Raw genomic sequence first — 20,886 nt, 5'->3', positions numbered from 1 at the left:
ATAGCACATGTTTAGCATGAGTTATGATCATTACCATTGCATTTTAGGCCATATCTATAAATAAAGCACCGTTTCCATTCCCGTGTCCTTTAGAGCACATCTATATTCAATTCACTCCCTTCATGGATGTGCCTCAACTCTGAAGCTGACACTGCACCCCAAGTTCTCTGCTCACACAGCACTGGCCATTTCACTGAGATACAAGTTCTCTCTCATGAAAGCCCTGGGGACTCGGTGCCCTCTGGAAGAAAGAAAACAGACAAGGCAATGATCTTGTCCTCTACTCACACGTCAGGCAGACCAGCATGGTACGCACGGACAGGTCTATCACCAGCTCGCAATGCTCAGGCGCACGGGCCACGAAGAAGGGGATGATGATCTCGGCCGGGACGTAGAACTGGAGGGCATAGGTGAAGAAGATGCCGATGGAATAGAGCAGCTTAACTGACTGGTACAGCCTGCAGAGAGAGCCGAGACACGTTCAGAGCCGGCTCTGCACACTCATACACCAGCAATGAGAGTGCAAAACAGTCCCAAGGTGATTTGGCCATATCTCTCCAAGTTATAAGCACACGTGTCCTTTGGACAAGCAATTTCAGGTCTAGGGATTTATCTTGTAGATACACTTACACATGCGCACATAAACTTACATAAAAAATATGTCGTTGCAGCATTATTTAAGTCTGAAAGACTGAAAAGAGTTTAAATGTTAATCAGTGGGGAATTGGTTAAATAGATCATGGCACCCCCATATAACTGTTAAAAAGTAGGAGATAAAACTCCAGGCGCTGATATGGTATGAGCTCCACGATATATGATGAAGTGAAAAAAGCATGAAGCAGAACAGTGTCAACAGTATGGTACCAACTGTCTAAAAAAGGAAAAAGAGGGAAAAACACTCCCCTTCACACACACATACATGTGACATTCTTACATACACCAAACATCTTCAGGAGGAAACATAAGAAACTGGTAATATGGTTGTCCCTGAAATGGAAAATTGTAAAACTGGGGTCCTGGAGAGGCAAGTGGAAACTTAACATTTTCTGTATGCCCTTTGAACATTTGGAGTCTTTTCCACAGGCATATATCCTTTCAAAAATAAAAACAATTAAAAATACAATGTGGAGGAGCTTCAAGATGGCAGAAGAGTAAGACGCGGAGATCACCTCCCTCTCCACAAATACGTCAGAAATACATCTACACGTGGAACAACTCCTACAGAACATCTACTGAACGCTGGCAGAAGACCTCAGACTTCCCAAAAGGCAAGAAACTCCCCACGTACCTGGGTAAGGCAAAAGAAAAAAGAGACAAAAGAATAGGGACAGGACCTGTACCTCTGGGAGGGAGCTGTGAAGGAGGAAAGGTTTCCACACACTAGGAAGCTTCGGAGCCACGGAAGAGAGCACAAGCAACAGGGGTGCGGAGGGCAAAGCGGAGAGATTCCCGCACAGACCATCGGTGCTGACCAGCGCTCACCAGCCCGAGAGGCTTGTCTGCTCGCCCGCCCGGGAGGGCAGGGGCTGGGAGCTGAAGCTCGGGCTTTGGAGTGCAGGGAGAGGACTGGCGGCGTGAACACAGCCTGAAGGGGTTAGTGAACCACGGCTAGCCGGGAGGGAGACCGGGGAAAGGTCTGGAGCTGCCTAACACGCAAGCGGCTTTTTCTTCCCTCTGTTTCCTGGTGCAGGAGGAGAGGGGATTAAGAGCACTGCTTAAAGGAGCTCCAGAGACGGGTGCAAGCCGCGGCTACCAGCGCGGACCCCAGAGACGGGCATGAGATGCTAAGGCTGCTGCTGCAGCCACCAAGAAGCCTATGTGCGAGCACAGGTCACTATCCACACCTCCCCTTCCGGGAGCCTGTGCAGCCCGCCACTGCCAGGGTCCCGGGATCCAGGGAAAACTTCCCCAGGAGAACACACGGCACACCTCAGGCTTCTGCAACGTCACGGCAGGCTCTGCCGCCGCAGGCTCGCCCCGCATCCGTACCCCTCCCTCCCCCCGGCCTGAGTGAGCCAGAGCCCCCGAAGCAGCGGCTCCTTTAACCCCGTCCTGTCTGAGTGAAGAACAGACGCGCTTAGGCGACCTACACGCAGAGGCAGGGCCAAATCCAAAGCTGAGCCACAGCTGTGAGCACAAAGAAGAGAAAGGGAAATCTCTCCCAGCAGCCTCAGGAGCAGCGGATTAAATCTCCACAATCAACTTGATGTACCCTGCATCTGTGGAATACCTGAATAGACAACAAATCATACCAAATTGAGGAGGTGGACTTTGAGAGCAAGATTTATTACTTTTTCCCCTTTTGCTCTTTTTGTGAGTGTGTATGTGTATGCTTCTGTGTGTGATTTTGTCTGTATAGCTTTGCTTTTACCATTTGTCCTAGGGTTCTGTCTGTGCGGTTTTTTTTTGTTTTTTCTTACTTTTTTAAAATTTTTTCTTAATAATTTTTAATTTTAATAACTTTATTTTATTTTACTTTATTTTATTTTATTTGATCTTCTTTCTATCTTTCTTTCTATTTTTTCTCCCTTTTATTCTGAGCCGTGTGGATGAAAGGTTCTTGGTGCTCCAGCCAGGAGTCAGTGCTGTGCCTCTGAGGTGGGAGAGCCAACTTCAGGACACTGGTCCACAAGAGACCTCCAAGCTCCACGTAATATCAAATGGCAAAAATCTCCCAGAGATCTCCATCTCAACGCCAAGACCCAGCTTCAATCAGTGACCAGCAAGCTACAGTGCTGGACACCCTATGCCAAACAACTAGCAAGACAGGAACACAACCCCATCCATTAGCAGAGAGGCTGCCTAAAATCATAATAAGTCCACAGACACCCCAAAACACACCACCAGACGTGGACCTGCCCACCAGAAAGACAAGACCCAGCCTCATCCACCAGAACACAGGCACTAGTCCCCTCCACCAGAAAGCCTACACAACCCACTGAACCAAACTTAGCCACTGGGAGCAGACACCAAAAACAATGGGAACTACGAACCTGCAGCCTGCAAAAGGGAGACACTAAACACAGTAAGATGAGCAAAATGAGAAGACAGAAAAACACACAGCAGGAGAAGGAGCAACGTAAAAACACATCAGACCTAACGAATGAAGAGGAAATAGGCAGTCTACCTGAAAAAGAATTCAGAATAATGATAGTAAAGATGATCTAAAATCTTGGAAATAGAATAGAGAAAATACAAGAAACGTTTAACAAGGACCTAGAAGAATTAAAGAGCAAACAAACAATGATGAACAACACAATAAATGAAATTTAAAATTTTCTAGAAGGGATTAATAGCAGAATAACTGAGGCAGAAAAACGGATAAGTGACCTGGAAGATAAAATAGTGGAAATAACTACTGCAGAGCAGCATAAAGAAAAAAGAATGAAAAGAATGGAGGACACTCTCAGAGACCTCTGGGACATTAAACACACCAACATTCAAATTATAGGGGGCCCAGAAGAAGAAGAGAAAAAGAAAGGGACTGAGAAAATATTTGAAGAGATTATAGTTTAAAACTTCCCTAATATGGGAAAGGAAATAGTTAATCAAGTCCAGGAAGCACAGAGAGTCCCATACAGGATAAACCCAAGGAGAAACACGCCAAGACACATATTAATCAAACTATCCAAAATTAAATACAAAGAACAAATATTAAAAGCAGCAAGGGAAAAACAACAAATATCACACAAGGGAATCCCCATAAGGTTAACAGCTGATCTTTCAGCAGAAACTCTGCAAGCCAGAAGGGACTGGCAGGACATATTTAAAGTGATGAAGGAGAAAAACCTACAACCAAGATTACTCTACCCAGCAAGGGTCTCATTCAGATTTGATGGAGGAATTAAAACCTTTATAGACAAGCAAAGCTAAGAGAATTCAGCACCACCAAACCAGCTTTACAACAAATGCTAAAGGAACTTCCCTAGGCAGGAAACACAAGAGAAGGAGAAGACCTAGAAAAACAAACCCAAAACAATTAAGAAAATGGGAATAGGAACATACATATCAATAATTACTTTAAATGTAAATGGATTAAATGCTCCAGCCAAAAGACATAGACTGGCTGAATGGATACAAAAACAAGACCCGTATATATGCTGTCTACGAGAGACCCACTTCAGGCCTAGGGACACATATAGACTGAAAGTGAGGGGATGGAAAAAGATATTCCATGTAAATGGAAATCAAAAGAAAGCTGGAGTAGCAATTCTCATATCAGACAAAATAGACTTTAAAATAAAGACTATTACAAGAAACCAAGGACACTACATCATGATCAATGGATCGATCCAAGAAGAAGATATAACAATTGTAAATATTTATGCACCCAACAGAGGAGCACCTCAATACATAAGGCAAATACTAACAGCCATAAAAGGGGAAATCGACAGAAACACATTCATAGTAGGGGACTTTAACACCCCACTTTCACCAATGGACAGATCATCCAAAATGAAAATAAATAAGGAAACACAAGCTTTAAATGATACATTAAACAAGAAGGACTTAATTGATATTTATAGGACTTTCCATCCAAAAACAACAGAATACACATTCTTCTCAAGTGCTCATTGAACATTCTCCAGGATAGATCATATCCTGGGTCACAAATCAAGCCTCAGTAAATTTAAGAACATTGAAATTGTATCAAGTATCTTTTCTGACCACAATGCATTGAGACTAGATATCAATTACAGGAAAAAATCTGTAAAAAATACAAGCACATGGAGGCTAAACAATACACTACTCAATAACTAAGAGATCACTGAAGAAATCAAAGAGGAAATCAAAAACTACCTAGAAACAAATGACAATGAAAACATGACAACCCAAAACCTATGGGATGCAGCAAAAGCAGTTCTAAGAGGGAAGTTTATAGAAATACAATCCTACCTTAAGAAACAAGAAACATCTCAAATAAACAACCTAACCTTACACCTAAAGCAATCAGAGAAAGAAGAACAAAAAAACCCCAAAGTTAGCAGAAGTAAAGAAATCATAAAGATCAGATCAGAAATAAATGAAAAAGAAATGAAGGAAACGATAGCAAAGATCAATAAAACTAAAAGCTGGTTCTTTGAGAAGATAAACAAAATTGATAAACCATTAGCCAGACTCATCAAGAAAAAAAGGGAGAAGACTCAAATCAATAGAATTAGAAATGAAAAAGGAGAAGTAACAAGTGACACTGCAGAAATACAAAGGATCATGAGAGATTACTACAAGCAACTCTATGCCAATAAAATGGACAACCTGGAAGAAATGGACAAATTCTTAGAAATGCACAACCTGCGGAGACTGAACCAGTAAGAAATAGAAAATATGAACAGACCAATCACAAGCACTGAAATTGAAACTGTGATTAAAAATCTTCCAACAAACAAAAGCCCAGGACCAGATGCCTTCACAGGCAAATTCCATCAAACATTTAGAGAAGAGCTAACACCTATCCTTCTCAAACTCTTCCAAAATATAGCAGAGGGAGGAACACTCCCAAACTCATTCTACGAGGCCACCATCACCCTGATACCAAAACCAGACAAAGATGTCACAAAGAAAGAAAACTACAGGCCAATATCACTGATGAACATAGATGCAAATATCCTCAACAAAACACTAGCAAACAGAATCCAACATCACATTAAAAGGATCATACACCATGGTCAGGTGGGGTTTTATCCCAGGAATGCAAGGATTCTTCAATATATGCAAATCAATCAATGTGATATACCATATTAACAAATTGAAAGAGAAAAACCATATGATCATCTCAATCGATGCAGAGAAAGCTTTCAACAAATTCAACACCCATTTATGATAAAAACCCTCCAGAAAGTAAGCATAGAGGGAAGTTTCCTCAACATAATAAGGGCCATATATGACAAACCCAGAGCCAACATTGTCCTCAATGGTGAAAAACAGAAATCATTTCCACTAAGATCAGGAATAAGACAAGGTTGCCCACTCTCACCACTCTTATTCAACATAGTTTTGGAAGTTTTAGCCACAGCAATCAGAGAAGAAAGAGAAATAAAAGGAATCCAAATCGGAAAAGAAGAAGTAAAGCTGTCACTGTTGGCAGATGACATGATACTATACATAGAGAATCCTAAAGATGCTACCAGAAAACTACTAGAGCTAATCAATGAATTTGGTAAAGTAACAGGATACAAAATTAATGCACAGAAATTTCTAGCATTCCTATACACTAATGATGAAAAATCTGAAAGTGAAATTAAGAAAACACTCCCATTTACCATGGCAAGAAAAACAATAAAATATCTAGGAATAAACCTACCTAAGGAGACAAAAGACCTGTATGCAGAAAATTATAAGACACTGATGAAAGAAATTAAAGATAATACAAGTAGATGGAGAGATATACCATGTTCTTGGATTGGAAGAATCAACATTGTGAAAATGACTCTACTACCCAAAGCAATCTACAGATTCAATGCAATCCCTATCAAACTACCACTGGCATTTTTCACAGAACTAGAACAAAAAGTTTCACAATTTGTATGGAAACACAAAAGACCCCGACTAGCCAAAGCAATCTTGAGAAAGAAAAACGGAGCTGGAGGAATCAGGTTCCCTGACTTCAGACTATAGTACAAAGCTACAGTAATCGAGACAGTATGGTACTGTCACAAAAACAGAAATATAGATCAATGGAATAGGAGAGAAAGCCCAGAGATAAGCCCACATACATATGGTCACCTTATCTTTGATAAAGGAGGCAAGAATACACAGTGGAGAAAAGACAGCCTCTTCAATAACATGGTGCTGGGAAAACTGGACACGTTCATGTAAAAGTATGAAATTAGAACACTCCCTAACACCATACACAAAAATAAACTCAAAATGGATTAAAGACCAGACACTATCAAACTGTTAGAGGAAAACATAGGCAGAACATTCTATGACATAAATCACAGCAAGATCCTTTTTGACCCACCTCCTAGAGAAATGGAAATAAAAACAAAAATAAACAAATGGGAACTAATGAAACTTCAAAGCTTTTGCACAGCAAAGGAAACCACAAACAAGATGAAAAGACAACCCTCAGAATGGGAGAAAATATTTTCAAATGAAGCAACTGACAAAGGATTGATCTCCAAAACTTACAAGCAGCTCATGCAGCTCAATATCAGAAAAACAAACAACCCAATCCAAAAATGGGCAGAAGACCTAAATAGACATTTCTCCAAAGAAGATACATAGATTGCCAACAAACATATGAAAGAATGCTGAACATCATTAATCATTAGAGAAATACAAATCAAAACTACAATGAGATATCATCTCACACCGGTCAGAATGGCCATCATCAAGAAATCTACAAACAATAAATACTGGAGAGGGTGTGGAGAAAAGGGAACCCTCTTGCACTGTTGGGGGGAACGTAAATTGATACAGCCACTATGGAGAACAGTAAGAAGGTTCCTCAAAAAACTAAAAATAGAACTACCATACGACCCAGCAATCCCACTACTAGGCATATACCCTGAGAAAACTATAACTCAAAAAGAGTCATGTACCAAAATGTTCATTGCAGCTCTATTTACAGTAGTCAGGACATGGAAGCAACCTAAGTGTCCATCGACAGATGAATGGATAAAGAAGATATGGCACATATATACAATGGAATATTACTCAGCCATAAAAAGAAACTAAATTGAGTTATTTGTAGTGAGGTGGATGGACCTAGAGTCTGTCCTACAGAGTGAAGTAAGTCAGAAAGAGAAAAACAAATACCATACGCCAACACATATATATGGAATCTAAGAAAACAAAAAAGGTCAGGAAGAACCTAGGGGCAAGACGGGAATAAAGACACAGACCTACTAGAGAATGGACTTGAGGATACCGGGAGGGGGAAGGGTTAGCTGTGACAAAGTGAGAGAGTGGCATGGACATGTATACACTACCAAACATAAAATAGATAGCTAGTGGGAAGCAGCCGCATAGCACAGGGAGATCAGCTCGATGCTTTGTGACCACCTAGAGGGGTGGGATAGGGAGGGTGGGAGGGAGGGAGACACAAGAGGGAAGAGATATGGGAACATATGTATATGTATAACTGATTCACTTTGTTATAAAGCAGAAACTAACACACCATTGTAAAGCAATTATACTCCAATAAAGATGTTATTTAAAAAAATGCAATGTAACTCCAACAAGCCTATTTATATCCTTCCCATCCAACTCAGTGCTCCCTAGAATCAGACAGTGACCACACAGGGCAAGAGGCAGGAGCAAAATCCATCTTTCCATTCCACTAGGGTTACTATCCTACTACTGCTTCATGGGTAGCTTCTCAGGGAGACTGCTAACTCACCATGGGACATCTCTATCTTATCCCAGGCCTAGGACTGTGCAGAGGAGTAAAAAGGTTTGATCAGTAAGTATTCACAGAACTGACTTGATCATTAAAGGGAAGGACACTGCCCGTAAGCAAAGCTCCACTTCAAATAAGACCCTCATGCATTATGAAGCGAGAAACACGGACCTCCCTCCTTTGGAAATCTATTTAAAAGTGGTGATTATATTATGCATGATGCATACGGAATTCCTCTGTGGTCGAAATTAATACCTAGAAGATGTTCTAATGCTATGAGCAGAACACTCTGGGAGAAACTGAGATTGCCAAAACATCTTACTTGCTCCAAGAAGAGATGATAAAAATCCTTGGGGAAAAAACCAGCTAGTGGCTCTATAATTAAACTCAGTGCAGCACCAAAGCCTTCTGGAGTGCTGACAAGTCTAGAATCAGGATAGTCACCTGCTGGGATGGCCAAATAAATCACACCCGAATGGAGGCAGAAAGATTAGGGTAGCTGGGTTTGAAACATCAGAGGAAAGAAGACAGATGCTCAGCTATGGCTTCAGATTATGTGGGCTGCTTCTGCGGCTCCTGATCCATTTATTTTCACTTATGCGAGCTACCACCCGACTCTTCCATCTTGAAAGGGCAGGAGCCCTTTAAATTTGGAAATTTAAAAGTAGGCATCAGAGGGAAAGAGAAAGACTTTCAGAAAACAAAAGCCCATTTCAGGGCTACCACTTGGCTGGCCATACAACTAACCTAGTCCCCAGAGCCCTGCTGATTGGGGTGTCCTGTGTGAAACACTGATACTCCTGAAAAAATGTTTTTCTCAGTCTTCTCAATCTGTCCTTGTACAATGCCTCACTGATCAGAGCTCTAAAACCAGACTGGCTTGAAAGGTTATTCTGATCCCTAGGGCATTCGACAAGCTTCTCAGAATCTGCTCACGGCTGCTCTTTGCAATGAAACTAATCTTCCGAAAAGAACTGCTGCTTAAGACACACCCTGTGACATCTACCTTTTTAGGAAGCATTTCAGTATGTCTCAGTGCTTCTCTACAATACACCAACCATGACTTAGGGAAAATGAGATACAGAAAGGTTCCCAAGCATCCCGGGCCCACGGTGAGAGGCTCCATCTGCACCTGCACATGCAGCAGGTGACAGCCACGGGACAGGCACAGCAGAAGCTGGGAAGCAGGCAGGTTTGCCTTCCTCTTTCTCCATCTATTTAGTATGGTTCAAGGTCAATGGACTGGATGTTTGACCCTTCTGGGCTCAGATCTCCAGGGAGAAATGGCACCATCAGTCAGGGGATCAACCAATCCATGCAGCATCCATTTCCATCAGAATGACTCACCCAAAGCATAAAGCTCTTGCAGCATCCTACTTCTCCATAGTGCCAGTACAGTATTAGAAAGCTCACACACATCTTTTTTTTTTTTTTTTTTTTTGCGGTATGTGGGCCTCTCACTGCCGTGGCCTCTCCCGTTGCGGAGCACAGGCTCCGGACGCGCAGGCTCAGAGGCCATGGCTCACAGGCCCAGCCGCTCCGTGGCATGTGGGATCTTCCCGGACCGGGGCACGAACCCGTGTCCCCTGGATCGGCAGGCGGACTCTCAACCACTGCACCACCAGGGAAGCCCTCACACACATCTTTTGATCTTCATGACAATCCTGGCAGAAATGACTATTCTTATTTCCCAGAAAGGGGAACTGAGGCAGTGAGAAGCTGTGATCTGTCCAAGGCCATAGACCTGGGACATGGCAGATCACCTCTATCCTCTGTGCCCCACTGGCTTCCTGGTAACCTCTCCTCATTTATAAATGCCTCACAGTCTCAGCGCTTAGTCCTCCTTTTCAATCAAAAACTTTTCACTGGGTTTTGATCGTATGCCAAGCATTGTGCCAGGGGCTTGGAGTAAAATGAAGAACTGGACAGTTGCTGCCCTCAGAGCTTACAATGTAGGGAGATCACAGTACAGGTAAACGGACAACTACAACACAATGGGAGAAGAATTAGGACAGGATCCTCATGGGGCTCCAGGGCAACAGAGAGGAGGGCCACTGACCTAGACTTGAAGTTGCTGTGGCTGAGACATCAGAGAAGTTTCTCAAACAGAGTGACGCCCAGGCTGAGTCCTCCTCACTGAGAAGGAATAAGGTAGGGGTGGGGCTAGAGCCTGAGTGGCCCTGACTGCACCTGAAGGTTTCCTCTTTATCATAAGAACTAAAGGAAGCCTTTGAGCCTTCTCAGTGGGGAAGTACATGACTGCACTAAGGGTTAGATGGCTCACACGGGTAACAGGAGGAGAACAGATTTGGAGAGAGAGTCAGACCCAGGCAGGGAAACCAGCCAAAAGGCTTACTGGGCAGCCAAGGAGGGATGGTGCTAGGCTGGGGGCTGGTGGCAAGTGAGAGCTAAAGTGAAGTGGGCTGGGGCTTCCCTGGTGGCGCAGTGGCTAAGAATCCGCCTGCCAGTGCAGGGGACATAGATTCGAGCCCTGGTCTGCGAAGATCCCACATCCCATGGAGCAACTAAGCCCGTGCGCCACAACTACGGAGCCTGTGCTCTGGAGCCCGCGAGCCACAACTACTGAGCCCACGTGCCACAACTACAGAAGCCCGTGTGCGTAGAGCCCATGCTCCGCAGCAAGAGAAGCCACTGCAGTGAGAAGACTGCGCACCGCAATGAAGAGTAGCCCCCACTTGCCGCACCTAGAGAAAGCCTGCCCGCAGCAACGAAGACCCAACGCAGCCAAAAATAAATAAATAAAATGAAAAACATTTTTTTAAAGTGAAGTGGGCTGATTTAAGAGATAGGGAGGAGGAAAAATACACATTCTGACCCTTATTAATTTTTAGAGAACCCAGTGCTCCCCGGTTTCCATCCTCCCCCACATACCAACAGTTGGGCAGGTTGAGGGTTATGCTCCCTTGGATGTTAGCTCCAAATTGCAGGTACCCCAGACTCCCCAGACTGATGTAGAGGACAGTGATGATAGCCATTCCCACATAGAGGATGAGCGAGAACTTCCGGGGATCCTTCATTTTGTTTTCAAGGGGCAGAACCTAGGAGAGTAGTGAGAGAAAAGAAAGCATAGAATAAAGCAACATTAATGGCCAATGACAACAACAAAGTAATATTCTCAGAAAAAAGTACCTTCTCTATCCCCAAATTCTCCCAAAGCACATCTGCCCTTGACTAGACAGACAAACGCAAGCTTTTCCTCATTAGTTACACTTGCCGAGCTGGAGGAGCTCTGGAGCCTGCTGTCTAAGCAGGAAGTCCCAGGAGGTAAGGGCGGGCAGGCCCGGAAGCCAGGACTCCTGGCACAGTCTGGCTCTTTGCCTCCGGCTACAAGATCCCTGTGGGCTAGGAGTGCTGTTTGCTTCTCAAATGCAGGTGGCAAGGCACCCAGCAGGCCCTCTCGCATCATGCCCACCCAGCGCAACAAGGAAGAGACACCGATGGTGGCCCAAGCCAGCTGTACCTCACCTGAAGTCACAGCTCTGCTAAGCTGTCCCAAGAATGCAAAATGCAGGTCAGGGAAAACTGCCACTCCAGTTCCCAGAAACTGTCTCCTTACCTCAAAAGGGGTGGGCACTAGCAGTGACAAGTGAAATCTCCAAGTTAGAGAAACCGAGAGGACCCTGGAGATTGAGGCTCGTGGAGATGTATAACAAAACCCAGTTTCCAGACTCCTATTTCAAACCACTGATCCTCACGGCCTTCTCCCTCACAGCAGAGGACTTTCTTTTTTTTTTTAAATTAAATTTATTTATTTTATTTTTGCTTGCGTTGGGTCCTTGCCACTGCACGCGGGCTCTCCCCAGCCGCGGTGCATGGGCCTCTCATTGTGGTGGCCTCCCCCGTTGTGGAGCACGGGCTCCAGGTGCATAGGCTGCAGTAGTTGTGGCATGCAGGCTCAGTAGCTGTGGCTCGCGGGCTCTGGAGCGCAGGCTCAGTAGCTGTGGCACCCAGGCCTAGTTGCTCCACAGCATGTGGAATCCTCCCGAACCAGGGCTCAAACCTGTGTCCCCTGCATTGGTAGGCAGACTCCCAACCACTGCACCACCAGGGAAGTCCAGGACTTTCTTTAACATTAGCCAAAGCCAAGGAAAGGCCCCTTTTTCTTTTTTTAATACTTAAAATTTTTATTATGAAAATTTTCTTTTAAAACATTTTAAGTATAGTTGACTTACAATGTTGTGTTTAATTTCTGCTGCACAGCAAAGTAACTCAGTCATACATATATATATTCTTTTTCATATTCTTTTCCATTATGATTTATCACAGGATATTGAATACAGTTCCCTGTGCTATACAGTAGGACCTTGTTGTTTATCCATCCTATATGTAATAGTTTGCATTTGCTAATCCCAAGCTCTCAATCCTTCCCTACCCCCGACCCCCTGGCAACCACAAGTCTGTTCTCTCTATTTGTGAGTCTGTTCTTGTTTTGTAGATATGTTTGTTTGGGTCGTATTTTAGATTCTACATATAAGTGATATCAGATGATACTTGTCTTTCTCTTTCTTACTTCATTTAGTGTGATAATCTCTAGTTGCATCCACACTGCTGCAAATGGCATTATTTCATTCTTTTCAATGGCTGAGTAATATTCCATTGTGTGTGTGTTTGTGTTTGTGTGTGTCTGTGTGTGTATGCCACATCTTCTTTTTTTTTAATTAATTTATTTTTATTTATTTTTGGCTGTGTTGGGTCTTCGTTTCTCTGCAAGGGCTTTCTCTAGTTGTGGCGAGCGGGGGCCATTCTTCATCGCAGTGCACGGGCCTCTCACTATCGTGGCCTCTCTTGTTGCGGAGCACAGGCTCCAGACGCGCAGGCTCAGTAGTTGTGGCTCACGGGCCTAGTCGCTCTGCGGCATGTGGGATCTTCCCAGACCAGGGCTCGAACCCGTGTCCCCTGCATTGGCAGGCAGACTCTCAACCACTGCGCCACCAGGGAAGCCCCGCCACATCTTCTTTATTCATTCATCTGTCAGTGAACATTTAGCTTGCTTCCACGTCTTGGCTATTGTGAATGGTGCTGCTATGAACACAGGGGTGCATGTATCTTTTCAAATTATAGTTTTGTCTGGGTAGATGCCCAGGAGTGGAATTGCTGGATCACATGGCAACTCTATTTTTAGGTTTTTGTTTCAATAAATTTATTTTTATTTATTATTTATTTATTTATTTAGGCTGTGCTGGGTCTTCGTTGCAGCATGTGGGCTTCTCTAGGTGTGGCGCACCAACTTTAGAGTGCGCAGGCTCAGTAGTTGCAGCGTGTGGGCTTAGTTGTGGTATGTGGGATGTTAGTTCCCTAACCAGGGATCAAACCCGCATTGGGAGCGAGGCGTCTTAACCACTGGACTACCAGGGAAGTCCCTACTTTCAGTTTTTTGAGGAACCTCCATACTGTTAGGAAAGGCCCTTAATGAAGGCTGGTTCGTCTAGGCACAGGGAAAATAGCAAGCGTGACTGTGACAACCTTCATGATCTGCTGTCAACTGCCCCTGGGTGGTCTGACTCCCGAAACGTGACTCAGGGCAACATCAAACTGCCCGCGCCCACCCCCCTCCCCCGCCCCCGTCCCCAACTGTCTTTGATCTTGTCATTACGCTCATTTTCCTTGAAGGCCTGCGGCCACCAGGCAGAACAGATCTGAGCCAGACACACCCAGCGAGCCTGGTGCAGGCCTGGGGCTCTGGGGCGTATCACTGCTCTGTATCTCCAACTGGCCCTCAGCAACACCCGCTCCCCCCACCGACCGGCTCAAGGGGCTCAAGCTTCAGTTGATCCACATCCAATGAGAAACAGTTTCTAAGCTTTCCTTCAGTTTCTTTCTATGGAGAGTCTCAGGAGCCAGAGGGCAGGGTGCCCATCTCCTCCAGCCCGGCCAGCCCAGGCCAAATGGTGCAGAAACAGAGAGAACACGGGAAGCCCCAGTGAGTCCACTGCTCTTACCGGTCATGCCCAACAGCACTCAGATCCAAACTAAGGGTCAAAACAGCAGTGTCTCTATTGTAAAAAGGGAAAACATGGACAAATCTTGAAGTAACAGATAATGACGATTACAGAATCACTCCGTATCCAAGTCTCAGCTAATGAAATGAAGCAAAGAGCAATTTCTGCCCTGTGCTGGTAGGGGAAACTGACAAATGCAGTACAACATTCCTAAAGAAACCCGGGCTTCTTTCTGCACTCACTCAGCCTCTTCTTTCCAGTCCCGAGTGCTTGGGACCTCTTTCTCCTGCTATAATACAGGCCCCTTCAGGCCTCTGCCCCAGCAGCAGGGAAACCATATATGTCTGTGAATCAAGATGAGACATTCTGGGGCTTCCCTGGTGGTTCAGGGGTTAAGAATCTGCCTGCCAATGCAGGGGAAATGGGTTCGAGCCCTGGTCTGGGAAGATCCCACATGCCACGGAACAACTAGGCCCACGAGCCACACTACTGAGCCCGCGCTCTAGAGCCCGCGAGCCACAACTACTGAGTCCGCTCTCTAGAGCCCGCGAGCCACAACTACTGAAGCCCATGCACCTAGAGTCCGTGCTCCGCAACAAGAGAAGTCACCGCAGTGAGAAACCCACGCACCGCAACGAAGAGTAGCCCCCGCTTGCCGCAACTAGAGAAAGCCCACACACAGCAACGAAGACCCAACGCAAAAATAAAATAAATAAATAAATTTATTTAAAAATTTTTTTAAAAAATGAGACATTCTTCTTGGGCGATGAGAAGCCCCAAGAGCAAGCACAGGGAAAGGTTCAAAACCTCAGGACAACCACGTACACACAATCACTCGAAAAGCCTCCCCCATGTTGTTAGAGCCTCACGTTCCATGGACACCACCTGGGCAATTCCTCAAATTGTGACAAAAAATGTCCAGCTTCTAGGTTTTCTTAAAAGTGTATAAGGTGACAGGACAATCAAATGGGGACAAAAAGATATTCCATGAAAGAAGTGTCTTCCCATTTCCTAAGCCCTAGGCCAGCAGAGCTAATAACTTTCTTCAGAGAATTCTGGACCTTTACTATGAAAAACACAAATAAAAACCAAAACAGGTACACCTGAGTGACAGATTCCTCCCTTTAGGAGAAGAATTTGGTGAAATCACAGCACCAACACGGGGAAGCTGAGCTGGGAGTAAAGGCTACTCATTTATACAAGGAAAATACAGCTCAACAGTGTTCCAGGGCAGAGAATTCATTCATATGTTTATTGACTTAACGATAAAATCAATAGTATTATTAATGAAAAGAAAAAGTACTTAATGCTCACCATATGTCAGGGACCATACAAAGCACTTTACACATATCTCATTTAATCCTAACAACTACTAAACATTAAGCCCACTTTTCAGAAGCAAACAATGAAGGCTCTGAGAAGGCGAGTCCTTGCACAAGGTCACACAGCTACTCTCTGGCAGAGCCGGGACTCACCCCAAGTCAGTCTGAAACTAGACCCTGTGTTCAGAATTGCCCTGCACTGCTGCTTACTGCACACACAGGAGATGAGTGTGCAACAGAGAGGGCTTGAAGGGAAACATTCTCAAATTACATACAACTTACTTCCAAGTAAGCTGGAGCTGGGAAACTTCAGTGGAGTCTTTGAAACGCTGTTCACTAACTGGCCAATAAGACTCAGAAGATAATTTCTAATAGCATTTCCTCAGCATTCCTTAAAGCAGACCTCAAGGACACTGAGGGCACCAGAGAATCACAGTGCAACTCTTACCATCCCGATGCCTTCAAATGCAAAAATGGCCGTGCCGAAGAACAGAGGGTAGGTCCGCCAGGATGCCACCAAGGGGAGGAATCTGGGGTCTGGGATATCCTGAAAGAGAGAAAATAAAACAGAGCAAAGGCTATATAGAGATTCATGATTTCAACCACAGCATCAGACAGGTCAAACCTTTCCTAAGTTTGGGACGGATGATTTGGGGTCATTTATAGCCTTTCTTTTTTTTTTTTTTCCATCAAGCTGAGAAAACCCTACTTGCTTTGGGGAAAGACTAGCCCAAAGTACCATTAAAAACTCAAATGTTGGGACTTCCCTGGTGGCGCAGTGGTTAAGAATCCGCCTGCCAACGTAGTGGGCGTGGGTTCAATCCCTGGTCCGGGAAGATCTCACATGCCACGAGCAACTAAACCCATGCGCCACAACTACTGAGCCTGCGCTCTAGAGCCTGCGAACCACAACTACTGAAGCCCATGCACCTAGAGTCCGTGCTCCGCAGCAAGAGAAGCCACTGCGATGAGAAGCCCGCACACCACAACGAAGAGTAGCCCTTGCTTGCCGCAACTAGAGAAAGCCCACACACAGCAACAAAGACCCAACGCAGCCAAAACTAAAAAAATAAATTTATTATAAAAAACCTCAAACGTTAGAGACTGCATAAAAAGAATCATGTTCTTTCAGTAGGTAATCCCATCCCCAGAAATATAATCTAAGTAGAAAAAAAAATGATGAAAATATGAAAAAAGTTGAGCAAGGCTGTTTTTTTTTGGTACGCGGGCCTCTCACTGCTGTGGCCTCTCCCATTGCGGAGCACGGGCTCCGGATGCCCAGGCTCAGAGGCCATGGCTCACGGGCCCAGCCGCTCCGCGGCATGTGGGATCTTCCCAGACCGGGGCACGAACCCGTGTCCCCTGCATCGGCAGGCGGACTCTCAACCACTGTGCCACCAGGGAAGCCCCGAGTAAGGCTTTTTAACAGTAAGTGATAACAACCTAAATGCTCCCAAACATCTGAACAGTTAGTTTACTGCACATCCAATAAACCCCAGAATATTATGCACTATTTAAAAAGTAAAGAGTGGGATAACTAAGTAGTACATGAAAACTGCTTATGAAATAGTAATGAGAAAAATATTTTTAAAATTTATATATTCACCATGATATAACTACATAAACACTCCACACAGATAAAGCTGGAGGGAAAGGTGGTAGATTTTTAGATGAACACTTTCTCTTTTTTTCTCTACTTCCCTTTCTCTCTTTTTTCAAAAATTCTGTAAATCAACACTTGGAAAATATTTTTGATAGGCACACAACAGGTGTATCGGCACATATGGGGAAAAGAATAGCAAAAAAAGCATTTTAAAAAGAAGGCAAGGGGCTTCCCGGGTGGCGCAGTGGTTGAGAGTCCGCCTGCCGATGAAGGGGACGTGGGTTCGTGCCCCGGTCCGGGAAGATCCCACGTGCCACGAAGCGGCTGGGCCCGTGAGCCATGGCCGCTGAGCCTGCGTGTCTGGAGCCTGTGCTCCGCAACGGGAGAGGCCACAACAGTGAGAGGCCCGTGTACCGCAAAAAAAAAAAAAAAAAAAGAAGGCAAATAAAAACCAAGGCACTTGATAACTGCAGGTACAATGTAAGTATGTACCCACCTGGCTGACCAATGGGCAAGAGTCCTCAGTGATGGACAGTATCGAAGGAGCAGGACTCAGAGGAGACAGAAGCTGCCATCCTTTCAGAATTTGGCCTTTAGATTAAAAAATGACTTTAAAACTGCCTTTTACAATCTTTTAAAACTGATTTCACTAAAGAGGTCTCTAGAGAGATATGGGGCATGTTCTAACAGTGTGATGGAATAATATCAGAGAGCAAAAAGAGATCTACTATTCCTCTCTGTAATAGGCTTCTCTTTGAAAGATTTCAAAGCAATTATATTATAGTCTTCCTAAGATAAAAAGGATCTTTTAAATGCTTTCTTTTTTTTTTTTTTTTCTGAGCCCCTGCTAAGAAATCAGTTAGATCTCTCATAAGAAGCACTTCAGGGACTTCCCTGGTGGCGCAGTGGTTGAGAGTTCACCTGCCAGGGGACACAGGTTCGATCCCTCGTCCAGGAAGATCCCACATGCCGCGGAGCAATTAAGCCCGTGTGCCACACCTACTGAGCCTGTGCTCTAGAGCCTGCGCTCCACAACTACTGAAGCCTGCCTGCCCTAGAGCCCATGTGCTGCAACTACTGAAGCCTGCACGCTCTAGGGCCTGCGTGCTACAACAACTTAGCCTGCGTGCTGCAACTACTGAAGCCCGTGCACCTAGAGCCTGTGCTCCGCAACGAGAAGCCACCGCAATGAGAAGCCCGCACACCGCAAAGAAGAGTAGCCCCTGCTTGCCACAACTAGAGAAAGCCTGCACGCAGCAATGAAGACCCAACGCAGCCAAAAGATAAAAAATAAAAAAGAAGCACTTCAGTTCCTAGAATGAAGACAAGACTCGTAAATATTTTTGTTCTTTGACGAAATATGAGGGGGAGATCACCCTGTAATTATCCCTGAGTCACAGTGTAACTGAAGTTCCTGAAAACAGGAGGTTAGTGGATCTGTTGGTTAATGGATGACTACTGCCCAGAGTCATATATCAGATCGGGCTGAGATATCAGAGGGGGAATTTCAAAATACATGTCTGGGGATACTGGTGTGAATGAGACCAGCAGAAGGAATTTATAATTCTACATATATAATGACTGCTACTGCCTTACACTCCAACGAATTAAACTTGGGGAAAAACTTTCATTTACAAAGAAATGTACAAATTAAAATCGGCTCACTTGCAACATATTATCTCCTCATTTGTACCACATTATGTAATTGTAACAGCTTTTTGAAAAAAATGCTGTTAAATGTACATAAGGATTGTCAGATGTACTCCAATTTTGGAAACGTTATTAACTGTGAAAAAATACATATCAGAATCAAGGATATCCCTGGCAGGCCAGTGGTTAGGACTCCGAGCTCTCACTGCCATGGCCCGGGTTCAGTCCCTGGTCAGGAGACCTAAGATCCCACAAGCTGTGAGATGCGGCCACAAAAAAAGAATTAAGGATATGCAGTGATAACACATTTATTGGATTTATTAGGAGCCCTTGTGGGCAAGGCACTCTGCTTAGAACTGTGCCATTTGTCATGAACATGATGAAGACAGCTGCGCAGGTGGAAGGCATCAGGCGACTTCCTACAATGGCATGAGCCTGAGGCGCAAGAGCACCGGTCATGTACAGGCTCGGGTTTAGGTGAAAATTCAGGAACTTTGGACAGCAGGAGGAAATAGCAAGGTAAAGAGGGCAAAATGCCAAGATGGGACAGAGCTAACAGCAACAACAAAAACAACCCAGAGGGGCATCTTTAGCTGTGTGCCACCTCAAACTGAAGCTCCTGGACACACGGCCAGACCCGGGCAGATGGCACTATCAGATCACAACCCACCTCCTGGCTGAGCCCAGAGACACGCTCAGAATCGCTCTCGGGAAGTCAGCAGGGCTGCCTCATCCAGAAGCGCAGGTTGTACGAGGCACAGACAATGCCCTGGATGGACACTACTTTCACGGGGGGACTATGGAACCCATATTCCCATCCCAGCCCTCGGATCACAGCAACGATCACAGTCCAACAACCTGCAGTGGTTTGAAATTAAATGCGGTGTCTACGTGAGCTGGCATCACCCGTTTTTGTCTTTAGCGTTCACCGCAGTGTGTCCTAGGCACTGACTGAGATCTCTAATTACAAAGTTAAATCATACATTTATTTACCCTTGCTTGTTTTAACTTAATTGGCCAGATAGGGAAAGAAACTCTCTGGAAATTGTCATTCATGCGTTCACAGGTCCCCTTTCCAGTCCCATAAAAAAATGGGACATGGACAGCTGTCTTATTTTATGCATTAGAAAATAGTTCTGCTTAGATGCTTGGCTAGTTTGATTTGGCATTCTTGCACCTTGACTGCTAGTAAGAATACTGGAAGGCTTTTTATAAAGGATATCACTTACATTACTAGAACCATAAAAGATACTAAAATAAAGCTATAAACAAAATTATGAATAAAATATATATAATGAAGACATATACTTACATGATTATTATATGTAAATTATATATTTTAAATCTTTTTGTATTGTTTTTGCAATATGGTTTTTTTGTTGTTTGTTTGTCTTTTGCTATTTATGATGTTTGAAATGGTAAAAAGCACCCAGAATAAAAAATTTGTATTCAAAAAAAAAAAAAGAAAATAGTTCTGCAGGAGAAGAGTCCATATCTGCCATCCACCTGACTTACTGGGAGAAGGAAATACCAGTGAATGCTGACTACACTGTTAGTGTAAATTCATTATGTCATTTCCTCAGAACAGGAAGTCCTTGTATTTTACGACCCACTGTTCTCCTAGAAACCTCATCGGGGGTAACCAGGTCACTGTTAAGCAGACTGTGAAAATGAGGTAATGTTCACCTGTCAGACTGAGCCAAATTTAAAAGATTGATACAGTGTGGCTAGAAGGGGTTGCTTACAAACTGTGGAAGGGAGTCAACGTGAAATTGGTAAATAGCTTTTGGAAAAAGCAACTTGGCAATATAAAAAATTCTACAGTGCACACTGTCTAGCAATTGCGTCTCTAGCACCTCTAGATGCTTATCTTGGAGAAGTATTTATACGTGTCCACAAAAAGGAAGGCATACGAATATTCACTGTCATAATACTAAATGACACTACACATGATACATGACTTGACAGGCTATGAAACAACACGTCTATTCTCTGAGATACTATTTA

General features: G+C 44.3%; 1 protein-coding gene across 4 annotated transcripts in view; it reads right to left on the bottom strand.

Annotated features, from left to right (window-relative positions):
• The window catches only part of SLC36A1 (solute carrier family 36 member 1), a 96,029-nt gene that overhangs the window by 52,621 nt on the left and 22,522 nt on the right, over window positions 1-20,886 (bottom strand). For all 4 annotated transcript variants that reach the window (XM_081231638.1, XM_081231635.1, XM_081231636.1 and 1 more), the window contains 3 exons: window positions 16,075-16,173; window positions 11,237-11,403; window positions 289-458 (listed from right to left, as the gene is read on the bottom strand). In XM_081231638.1, coding sequence (XP_081087764.1) covers window positions 289-458; window positions 11,237-11,403; window positions 16,075-16,173 — 436 coding nt within the window. The remainder of the gene's footprint in view (window positions 1-288; window positions 459-11,236; window positions 11,404-16,074; window positions 16,174-20,886) is intronic.

The sequence above is a fragment of the Mesoplodon bidens genome (genome assembly GCF_964165515.1).
Source record: "Mesoplodon bidens genome assembly, chromosome: 4".
Classification (NCBI taxonomy): Eukaryota; Metazoa; Chordata; class Mammalia; order Artiodactyla; family Ziphiidae; genus Mesoplodon; species Mesoplodon bidens.
Note: the sequence above shows the minus strand (reverse complement) of the source record. Positions and strands in the feature narration are given on the sequence as shown.